This window comes from Mytilus californianus, unplaced genomic scaffold, assembly GCF_021869535.1.
Source record: "Mytilus californianus isolate M0D057914Y unplaced genomic scaffold, xbMytCali1.0.p SCAF_4, whole genome shotgun sequence".
In the NCBI taxonomy this organism is placed as follows: Eukaryota; Metazoa; Mollusca; class Bivalvia; order Mytilida; family Mytilidae; genus Mytilus; species Mytilus californianus.
The window spans coordinates 67330267-67342607 of record NW_026262690.1 but is presented as its reverse complement, the minus strand read 5'-3'; the positions used below and the strand labels follow the sequence as shown (position 1 = coordinate 67342607).

The window sequence follows — 12341 nt, the reverse complement described above, 5'->3', positions numbered from 1 at the left end:
TAAAATCACACAACAGAAGTATGGTAAGCTCACCTAGCCAAAAGCATCAACCGAGGTATTGTCATCACTTAGAACTATAAGATTTACATACACATAGTTTCTCCTAAGAAACAATTTCGAACATTTAAACGAAATTCATTAATGATAATGGGTTAGTCCTTAACTAATTTACACTTTTTGTGAACAAATCCAACTAAGAAATGATCATCACTATGGACCATAAATAGAACCATTCTAGAAGTACTTACATATAGCTTCTGAGAAACCATCTTGCACATAAAAACCAAATCATGTACAAATGCACCTTAAGTACGCATTCCTCTACTAATTTTCAGTTTTTGACAAATAGTGTGTTATCCATGTCCACTGCGTCTAAACTACCCCGGCAAAAAATGTTTGAACTCAATATTATCTAATATCTGGTACGGTGACGGACCATCAACAGACAGAGAAAAGGTAGGATTTCTGTTTATTTGAGTAACAAATAAATAAACAGAAATCCTACCTTTTCTCTGTCTGTTGATGGTACGTCAACAAATAAATAAACAGAAATCCTACCTTTTCTCTGTCTGTTGATGGTACGTCAACAAATAAATAAACAGAAATCCTACCTTTTCTCTGTCTGTTGATGGTACGTCAACAAATAAATAAACAGAAATCCTACCTTTTCTCTGTCTGTTGATGGTACGTCAACAAATAAATAAACAGAAATCCTACCTTTTCTCTGTCTGTTGATGGTACGTCAACAAATAAATAAACAGAAATCCTACCTTTTCTCTGTCTGTTGATGGTACGTCAACAAATAAATAAACAGAAATCCTACCTTTTCTCTGTCTGTTGATGGTCCGTCACCGTACCGGATATTATATACTATTGAGCCCAAAAATATTTTTTGCCGGAGTAGTTTAGACACAGTGATGTCAGTCTCGAACATTAAAACCAAGTATTTTGAATACACAGCATTGCTTATTTTGATGTTTCGTACTAGTCTAAAATTCAGAATAGCTTTTACTGTGGAGCACAGATTAACATAGATTCTTAGGGAAAAAAACACATAGAAAACGTATTTGTCAGAAACACCATCAAACATACTAAATCGATTAATACTATCCACACTGATCTGTGTCCACTCTTGATATACTATAAAATGTTTTTCTTACATCTTTTCAAATTTCAAAATATTCAAGCACAAACCGGCTATTTGCTAACCTTGCATTTTCCTTAACATTTTAAGTTCTTTTATAAACAGGCCATTTTCCGGTTACGTTGATGTTGCTTTATCTTTATGATTAGTGTAACAAAAGCAATATACCTGTCAACATTTACTAACATTCTGAAGAGATATACGATATATAGACACAAATTAAATCTACTATATGCGGAATGAAATGTTGGACATGACGTTATTCCGTATAAATGGAGTTATCGAATGCTGGTATAAGGGTATCTCAAATTTTAAGTCTTACTTTTTTACTATTTACAAGCCTATTATACTTTAAATAAACCGACACATTTAGTGATCTGACTGTTAAATGCATTGCTTTCAGTAGTAATCTATATCAAAATGAATATTATACCAACACCATGCGCAAAGTTATAAGTATTTTTGCCATGCACGCTTTGTTATGTTTTATTGACTTTGAAAGTGTGCATAGTTTACATGTAAAATTGTTGCCAATTTAATTTCACCATTTGCACAATACTATCAAAATTACATACAGGCAGGATATATCTCTGTCAAAAGTTTATTATTTCAAACAAATTAAGGGAATTAATTTCCTCTTTGTGATGATTGATTATGACGTATCAACAGAAAGTTCCACCAGACTGACTTAATTATATAATTTTCAGTTTTGAAAACAGCCTTCAATCAATTTGTGGATCTCTACATGTTCAGGTTGTTACATTCAGTACATGAAAAGTAAGTTTTACTTTTTTGTAATTCATTTTTTTTTTATTATAAATGTATAAAAGTACTAGATGCTTATAAAATTGAGATTGCAATGACTATCTAAACTCTATTACTAAAAGTTTTAAATTACTTTCTACGTCCATTCGTGGTTTTTTTTAAACAAGTGTGGACAGAGATCAGTGTGGATAGTATGTTTGGATGTTTGACAGTGTTTCTGACAAAAAGAGTTCTCTGTTTTCCCCCATAGGGTTCTATGTTAAAATGTGTTGCACAGTGACAGCCAACCTGTATCAAACACTAAAAATTAGCAGGATCGGTCATTTAATATTTAGTTTTAATGTTCAACACTGTCATGGAGGAGACACTAATTGCATGAATTACCAAATGATTCTGATAAAATTTGTTCCACAACTTTGATTTTGGATAGCAGCAAAAACTCAAAATAAGAAGAGGAACACATTAGGTGCATTTATGCATGATGTGATTTTAATATGCGAGATGGTATCTTAGATCCTGCATGCATGTACTTATTGTATGGTTCTATTTATGTTCTTATGTAGTGGTCATTTCTTACTTGGGTTTGTCCACAAAACTGTAAATTAGTTAAGGATCTTCCCAGTATCATTAGTAAAAGATTTCGTTTAAATGTCGAAATTGTTTCTTAGAAGATATCTAATGATTTTAAGAAATGACAACACCTGGCATGACGCTTGGGGCTAGATGAGCTAGAAAGTTCACTTCTGTGTTATTTGAGTTCTTTCGTCGAAAATGTCTTCTCCAAGGCCTGGTCGAAGTATGAAAATTTTATCAATTAAAGAACCTTTGTGAGCAAAGACTCATAACTTTTACAAAAGTAAACTGATAAAAATTCTTGTGGATATGAACATCTACATAATATGTTCTAATTATCTACAGAGTTTCCTGAAATTCTGTTGTATGATTTCAGAGGAGTTGCGATGAAAAGAACAGGACTGATGGACAAACGGACTGACGGGTCAAAACATTATATTTAATTAATTTGTTGTGTGGGGTATAATAACTTGGTAAATCCAATGAATTTGTTTATGGTTCTTAATTTCTAGAATTAAATTATGACAAATAATGTAGACTTGAAGAAATATGAACTATGATATTTTGATATTTGAAATGAAAAAGGTATTGCAAAATTATTCTTGTTTCAAGATTTTTGTTATACGGATAAAAATATTAGTGATACCAGTACAATAAGATGCAGTTTTGTTGTGGTATAAAAAAGAACAGTGTTGTAATTAACATTTATACAAATTAAATGAAATGATCTGCTGAGCGCAGGTGGATACGACCGCAGAGGTCGAACCCTGAATAGTTGGGCAAGTATGGACACTACATGCAAGCTTGATACAGCTCTGAATTTGGATTGTGATTAAGTATTTGAAACAGCATAGGTTTCTGACACAGAATGAATGTGGTCAAAGAACTGAAAAAATTTTAATTGGACTTTTACCTATTATGGTCCAATATCCAAAATCTAAATACACGGTTAGATTCAGCATATCCAAGTACATCAAGAATTCAATTTATATATTTATTGATGGACAAAATTAGCTATGTTTTTAATGGGGTTCACTTATATATATATATATATATATATATCATAGCATTCTGCAAATTAATTTATACAGAATAACAAACGAACCTACCATAAAAATCTTCAAACATTTTCCAAAAAAAAAAAGAAAAAAAATAACAATTTCCAAAATATCAGTCATCATTAATACAATGTCTTTGAAAAATCTATAAAACTTACCTTTATTTTTTCAAAATATCTATTAATGAACAGTAAATTTCAAACTATAATATTTATACATAATTTCTAAAATTGTAATATGATGCTGGTCTATTTTTAACTATGATTCTACTTTCAATTTCTATTAACTGTGCAATACATCTATGAATTTGGATTGTGAATAAATATTTGACATAGCATAAGTTTCTGACACAGATTGAATGTGGTCTAAGAACATAAAAAAATTTAATTGGACATATACCTTTTATGGTCCAATATCCAAAATCCAAAAATATGGCTAGATACAGCATATCAAAGAAATCCAATAATTCAATGTTTGATGAAATCAAACATAGTTTAATTTTAGACCCTTTGGACCTAAAACTGGACCAGTTTAAAAACCGGGCCCAAAATCAAAAATCTAAATATACAGTTAGATTCGGCATATCAAAGAATACCAATAATTCAATTTTTGATAAGATCAAACAACGTTAAATTTTGGACCCCAATTTGGACCAATTTAAAAACTTTGCCCAAAATAAAAAATCTAAATACATGATTAGATTCAGCATATCAAAGAACCACAAGAATTCAATATTTTGTTAAAATCAAACTAAGTTTAATTTTTTTTTTTTTTTTTTTTTGTAAATACGATGATTCAAACGAAAAAACCACCGGCCTGATTTTTGGCAAAGCAATAAATCAAAAACAATAATGGCAGACAGCAATCAACTGCAATCACTGCATTGCAGGTACATGACTTACAGCAATCAACTGCAATCACTGCATTGCAGGTACATGACTTGGAACAGGCACTTAAAAAATATGAAGGGTTAAACATAATTCTGAGCGCTTAACCCTCCCATTATCCTTAGGCAGTGGTATGATAGCAAAACATAAGGACTAACTGTAAAATACGTTGGAAAGGGCTTGACTCATCAGATCAACACGAACATAGAAGAAATCTAACCAAAAAAAACACAAACAACACAGAATACTGATCTAAAAGTACTCGCAGTTTCTGAAAAAAATATCTCATTACAACTAACAAATCAATCTTGTTTTCTCATCTAAAATTTAAACAATCACAAATTCATTGGATTTAATATAAATACATCATAAGAAGTTATAGAAAAACAGGACCTTGGGACTCCTAAACTATGAGTACCGTCACGATGAAGATAAAAAAGTGTTTATAATTGTACAGCATAACATATTTAGTTTTATAATTCTTCACGTTAAAATGCCAGATTATGATTGGCTAATACGAGGAAGATAATTTACTCTATCCCATGGAGCAGCGGGAGACAATTTCTTGAATGTTTCCCTCTCGTGCATGCCAATCAAAAATCGACAATTTAAAGGACAGTGAATTGAATAATTTAAAGACAATGCTCAAGTTCTATGTTTTAGTTTCAGAACATTTTTATAGACTGTCAAAATAAAAAACAAAATCCATGTCAGTAAGTGTAATTACTGCTTCTTATATAAAATAAAATCTGCAATTTCTAACTGAAACTCATATATAGACAATTCTTAACAAAGATGTATTCCATTTCACCATAATGAGACAATATTTTCTTTTTTTTTCAAATCTTTTAATAGAGCTCGAGTGTCCTGACTTTTTGTCAGAATATAATTTTCATCAGTCTCTGCCATGGTATTCGCCGGAACGTATATGCCTTTTTTCTCTCCACAGAGACACTTAATTACTTGTAGGCTTCATTAAATCCGACTGGTTTTGCTAACGGAATAATTGAATTAAATTTCGAATGTTGCTATTCGGTGTAATAAAACATATATATCATGTTCAGCATGGCTTGGGTATTTGCTTAAAATACCAGTCTTGAGATGAAATTTCTCTCACTTAGCAGCTTCGTTGCGATAATGACAGTCTTCAGATGAAATTTCCCTCGCCCAGCAGGGGTTTGGAATGTTTACCTTCTTTCAAGTGGTATTTTTCTGTTCAATTTACATACATGTATAAGTAAAAAAAATACCATGATTTCGCGCCATACAGGTGATCTTTATTTTCGACATTTACCTTTAACAAGAATTATTTTTTCCTATGAAGACAAAGGATGTTGACACTTTTCATTTTTGATACCAGACAACATTTAATACTTACCATATTCCGAAACAACCCTCAGTTGGGAACAAACGATACGCTGTTTATATTCAAAAGAATATTTCAGAAGATGCAATCGCGAAAGCACGATTGTAGGATTTTTTTAACTTGGTTGTTGTATCAATCGTTGGTCAAACTAGAATTGCGAGAGTAAGATTTTGTGAATGTGAACTTCGGGTGTGGTGTTTAAGCAAAACTTTTTGGGGCATTTTCCATGATATCAATATTTATAACAGAAGTCTAAAACGCACATCCTTTGGCTTTATTATGTTAAAATATACAATTATAGGATTTTTTTTTTATATTTTACAGGAACCTTAACAAACAAAGGACAATGATAATAACTGCAATGGTTAATTTGTTATTTGTGTCAACTTTCCTTAGTGTGGAGATGGACGCCGATTTAAAGTTCTCCTCTATGTGTTTTTTCAATACACAGTGCCGGTGCTTTAATGAGACAGGAACATCAAAATTACATGTGGATTGCGCAAACGGTATACTAGTAGAAATTCCAGAATTTCCTCAAAATGTTTACATTCTAAACCTGCAACATAACCGTATAAAGGAAATAGAGGATAACGTATTTCAAAGTTTAACGAATTTATCCTTGTTGGATTTATCACATAATAAGATTACACTTTTGAAATTACACTCTTTTAAGGGATTGGGAGAACTGAAAGTGTTAAACTTAAATGACAACCCAATAGCGTATACAAGGTTTCCAAACGGTACTTTTATCCCGTTAGTCTCGCTTAGTCATCTTTGCATTAAAAGTACAACTAAAGCGGTTGGTAAACGTGCAAAAATTTTCTCGGATAAAACAATGTCAGACTTGAAGACATTGGAGAAATTGGAAATAGACATTCCTACAAAATCTGCCACACCTATTATATTTGGAGAAGGATATAAATATTTGAATCATCTTATTTCTCTCAATATCGGCAGATGTTATTATCCAGTATTAGTTGACGAAAACACCTTCCAGTTTATGTCACGTTTGACAATAATTTCTTTTGACATTCAGTGTAATATGTTTATCCACCCGGGTGGACATCGAAGTCTACAGAGCATAAGACAACTTTACGTGCACCGTTTAGTTAAAGATTTGGTAGATAATTTACTATATTTTAATAATCTTACAAACGAATTAAAACTGACACCAATAGAAACATTGTCATTTCAAAACACTTTTCCAGATAGTTTTGATTACTATCCATGGAATCCAATAAGTAAAAGCTTAAACAACTCGTCTCTAAAGATTCTAATAATGACCGAAAATAGACTTGGTGAAAGCTTTCCACCGTCTAAACTTTATCCACCTCCTTTAAGTTTACAAGAACTGAATCTTTCAAGTAATAAACTTGAGCAATTTGCGTTAGATTTAGGAAATATTCGAAATCTTAGTCTACGAAATAATGTTCTTGGAGGATTTTTAAGTACTCATAGTTATAGTTATAAAAGGTCAACTATATCTAACAGTTTTCTTGAATTTATAGATTTGTCGATGAATGGTATTGAAAAGCTAACATTTCTATTATTCAAGGGACAGCCAAATTTAAAATATATCAATCTGAATCATAACAAGTTGCAAAAGATTACTTTTGATGTGTCTCGATTGAAAAATCTCCGTTATTTAGATTTATCAAGCAACAATTTTACGACATTAGACGAGAAAGCGATGGCAATGTTCGATGGTCTGTCTAAAAATACTTTCTTCACAGTTAATTTACAAAAAAATGCATTGCTATGTACCTGTAACACACTGCCATTTTTAAAGTGGATTTCAAAAACAAAAGTTGCTTTGTTGCTAAACGATAAGTGTAATTTAGAAGATGGGACTGTTGTAAGTTTCAACCCAATTAATTCAATAATAAAGCAAGTACAGAAAGGATGTACGACATATACGACCTTAGTCATTGCTTTGTCTATATGTTTGGCAGTCATGTTGACCGTTCTTATTTTGGCTTTAGTGTATAAATACAGATGGAAACTCCGCTACATGTTTTATCTTGCCAAAAGTAAACACTATAGTAACAAGGCTTCCAATGACCATGGTGAATACACTTACGATGCGTTTATCTCGTACTGTGATAATGATAGAGCATTTGTGTTAAAAGATTGCATTGGAAGCTTAGAAAATGAAGGGAATTATAAACTGTGCGTGCATCAACGTGACTTCCTACCAGGCCAAGAGATAACAGTCAATATTACAAACGCTATCCATGACAGTAGAAAGACAGTCTGCATTATAACAAGAAAGTTTTTGGAGTCTTACTATTGTATGTTTGAATTTAACATGGCCCGGATGGAAAACATTTATTCTCGAGATGGAAGGAATATCATTTTCCTAGTATTTCTGGAGCAAATTCAACCAAAAGAAATGCCACTTATGATGCTCGAACTTATAGAGAAACAGTCTTACATTGAATATCCCAATGACGAAGAAGGAAATATTGTGTTCTGGGGAAAAATAAAAGAAGCTATTCATTCATGACATTTGTTGCAGTACTGAATTTGTTGTCCAAAAAGATTTTTTATATTAGTCTTCATTATGTTTTTACTTCAACATTAATAAATAACATGCATAAAAATACATTACTTGGGGAAAAAATGGCAATGTTGATTCGAACGCAATAAGATGTGTATTTATATCACCATACTTGTCAAGAAAATCATTTTATTACGAAACCGTGAGTCAGATATATAGAGCATGCTAGCATCATGAACCTGGTTGGGTCTGAAGGACAACGTTTGCATATTATATGTGTGGGGGTGCATATATTTTGGGTGTCAGTCAAAAGGGGTAGCCTTAATACCGCATGCTTAGCAATTATCTATTCTCAGTCTTTGGTTTCATCCGACCGGTGATCGAACCCATAGCCTTCCGCACTCTCGAGTCGTGCAACATCGAGGCAATTCTTATTTTGGCTGAGATATCCAAAAAATTATTATTTTGAAAAGCATCTAGTAAACATATCTTTTGGAAAAAGTTATGACCACAGCTTGTATATATTCGGTGTTGACATGAATATCAATAATATGGTATTTTTTTTTTTATAAATTAACTTTTTGCAAAAGTAAAAAATTTTCGAAATACTAAGGATTTTCTTATCCCAGGCATAGATTACCTTAGCCGTATTTGGCACAACTTTTTTGGAATTTTGGGTCCTCAATGCTCTTCAACTTTATACTTGTTTGGCTTTTCAACTATTTTGATCTGAGCGTCACTGATGAGTCTTATGTAGACGAAACGCGCGTCTGGCGTATAAAATTATAAGCCTGGTACCTTTGATAACTAATTATGCATGCAACAATTGAATTTTCAAAAGTCTGTGTTTCCAATTTAGGTAAATTCCAAGAAACAGTTCTGGTCCGCTAAGCACATGGTATTTATGAGCAAGAACAAAGACTGATATAGAAGATTCGAACAAACGTTCTTGATCATAGTTCCTCTGTTCCATGACTGCCCACAACACGAATGCCCCCCCCCCCCCCCCCCAATTTCAAGCTATGACATTTTCCAAATTAAAAAGGGGCATATCTCACTGCCCAAATTCGAAGTATGTCTGCGTATTTTGGTTCATTGCATTGTGTATGAGCTTCATAAAATTTGGATGAGGAAAACTTAAGTAAGAGTTCGGAAACATGCAATTTTCCAAGTTATAAAGGGGTATAACTCTAGAACGGTAAGTGACTTACTGCCCATATTTTAACTCTGTGTGTTTTTGTTTTAAGCATTGTTTATGAGTTTCATAAAATTCAGAGGAGTTAAACTTAAGTTAGAGTGCGGAAACGAAAACATCTGCAATTTTCGAAGTTATAAAGAGGCATAACCCTAGAACGGTAAGAGACTCACTGCCCAAATTCAAACTATCTGAGTAATGGTTCTAAACATTGTGTATGAGTTTCATAACATTTTGATCAGGAAAACTTAAAAGTTAGAGTGGAAGAAACGTAATGCCCCCATTGCCTCAGCTTAGGGCATACAAATCAGCAGTATAAATTGACAAAAAATCAGCAGTTTTAATTGGCAGATTCTTCCCAAACCTGGCGGGGCGTCTGGCTAATAATAAATTCAATTAGAAAAATAACTATTTTTTCACTTCCCTTTTGCAACTGATTTTTTTCTCAACAAATAAAGAATCAAACTATTCGTGTATTTATCTAAAAAACAAACAATGAAAATTGGCTATTAAAAGCACACTTTCCTTCACAGGTTACTGTTTCCATTTGTACATCGTATCGGTAAACCTGAAAAATATATACTAGTAATACTTAATCACAGCTTAAAATTTAAAAACAATCTTTACAAAACAATATCGCATATGTAAGTTATAAGAAATATACTATTCTAATTTACGTATTTGTGTAACAAGGACTATTGTAAAGAGAAAATTGATAAATATGCAAGCACAAAGAAGGCTAGATGACTGCAAGGTTCTATTGTAAATCACAATATAAAAGACGTCATTTAAATTTGATGCCATTAAAGTATCCGAGGTGCAGAATAGTGCGTTTAATACAGGGTTAACAAATTCGTTGATGGATATAGATAATTTCGAAAACAATTTTATGAGTTTTGTTTTTACCTTTGACATCCATCAACCTTGATGTATTATCCAGAACCGTCTTTATAACTTCAATTTGGTCGTGCAGATCTTCTACTGTCAGTAAGATTTTCCCAGCTAAACATGACAAATATATATGCATCTATTATTAAACTACTAGTATGTATGCTTCAATCCTTCTGTCTTTAAAATGTTAACTGTATTGTAATTGTGTTGTATTTTACATTCATAATAAACTATTTGAACCCTTCTATTTTATACATGCTAACTGTAAAATTAAAATAGAGAATGGAAACGGGGAATGTATCAAAGAGACAACAACCAGACCAAATAGCAGAAAACAGTCTAAGGCCACCAATGGGTCTTCCACACAGCGAGAAAATCTCGCACCCGGGAAAACATACAAGACTAACAAAGGCCAGAGGCTCCTGCCTTTGGACAGGCGGAATTTTGACGGCCAGAAATTGTTTAAAAGAGAGGCGAAAGATACCAAAGGGACATTCAAACTCACAAGTCGAAAATAAACTGACAACGCCATGGCTAAAAAGAAAAAAAAAACAGTACACAAAACGCAACATGAATTAAAAGAATTCTATTGGTATAAACAATATAAAATCGATACGTGCCTGCTTTAGACCTTAAGACCATACTTAACATTTACACTGAACGTTAAGCAAGCAAATTATGATATGTAATGGGTGTGTAAAATGTATAAACCACATCAAATGGAAACATTAAACTACTAGTATACTTGAATCTTTGTCTTGAAGGTTAAACTGCACAGTCTATGCCAATGTTATTGCGACATCAACTAAACAAACAGTGGTTTAAAGCCATACACACTGTTAGTTTTATTGACTATCGATACCGCTGCTATTGGTCTATTAGTCCCAGAGGATATAAGCTTAGAAGTCAGTGTTACGGTACTGACATGATTTATGACTTATTTTCTATAAATTCTCCGTTGATAAATTAAGATATAAATATGAAACTAAGATTCTAATTTTCTCAGGCAAAGTTGACTTTAGATGAATTTTGCTACTTTTTTTATGTCTCTTTTTGGTTATGCAGCTCCTTACGTTTCAACTTTTTTGTACATTTTTATACTTCTTCTTCAGTGAAATTACTATGTAAAACAAATACTAACCCGCATAATAGCCAGCGTCCTTAATCTTTTTAATTTCTGCTGAATCTGGATGTTCCAATAGCTGATGATTTAATTGTCTCAGTTTTTTTGAGGAATGTATAATTGTTTCTTTCCAGATATTGATTTCAGAGAGAATTGTTATCGCCTTCTGTGACTTTGCATCTAGTTTGCTGTAAATGTCCTTAAGACTAGTCACGATGGCAGGGATACGGAAATTCCGGTTTTTGTCTAGTCGGAACATGAGAGCTGCAATAATTATTCAAAAAATAGCAAAAATACAAGAAAATTTTAAAGACAAAAAGACAACTTACAATTACCTATAAAAGAAGACCAAATAATATAAATTGAATAAATACGTCAAATTTAACTTAGCAATATTAAAGCCAAATATCTTTCAAATGAGAATAAGTGGGAATTGAATTTGTCATAGACGACATAAACTCGATGAATTAGTTAAACCTTGGTTGATTATTGCGCGACAACTAGACGAACTTGTACACACTAAATAACTTTAACTTCGCAAATAATATGTCGTTTAGTGTGAAAATCAACAAAGTAATTTCCCTTGCACTAAAATTGAGTTTAAAATTCAACTTAGAAATATGTATGTAAAAACTTGTTCGAAATATCATTACTTTAATATAAAAAACACAAATACCTTTCATTTCCTCTGAAGATTCGTCAATTTGCCACATTCCATGTAAAGTCAGTTTTTGAACAATTCGCATTTCTGTTTTAATAGAATAGATAGGTGAGTTAATATAACAACACATGTTTTCTCAAATTGAGGCATTATTTATGCAGATGATGAAATATATGAG

At 32.2% G+C, this 12341-nt stretch overlaps 1 protein-coding gene across 1 annotated transcript; it reads left to right on the top strand.

Annotated features, from left to right (window-relative positions):
• The first annotated feature begins 1806 nt into the window (after window positions 1–1806).
• On the top strand, window positions 1807–10626 carry LOC127738396 (toll-like receptor 4). Its single transcript, XM_052249631.1, has 2 exons — window positions 1807–1921; window positions 6118–10626. The coding sequence occupies exons 1-2, from the start codon at window positions 1890–1892 to the stop codon at window positions 8297–8299; spliced, it is 2214 nt and encodes a 737-aa protein (XP_052105591.1). The 5' UTR covers window positions 1807–1889; the 3' UTR covers window positions 8300–10626.
• The last annotated feature ends 1715 nt before the right edge of the window (window positions 10627–12341 follow it).

Excerpts from the sequence above, each read along its gene's own strand:
- LOC127738396 (XM_052249631.1), top strand. The coding sequence starts at position 1,890 with ATGTTCAGGTTGTTACATTCAGTACATGAAAA. Across the intron at positions 1,922-6,117 it reads TTACATTCAGTACATGAAAA|GAACCTTAACAAACAAAGGA; the intron begins GTAAGTTTTACT and ends TATATTTTACAG.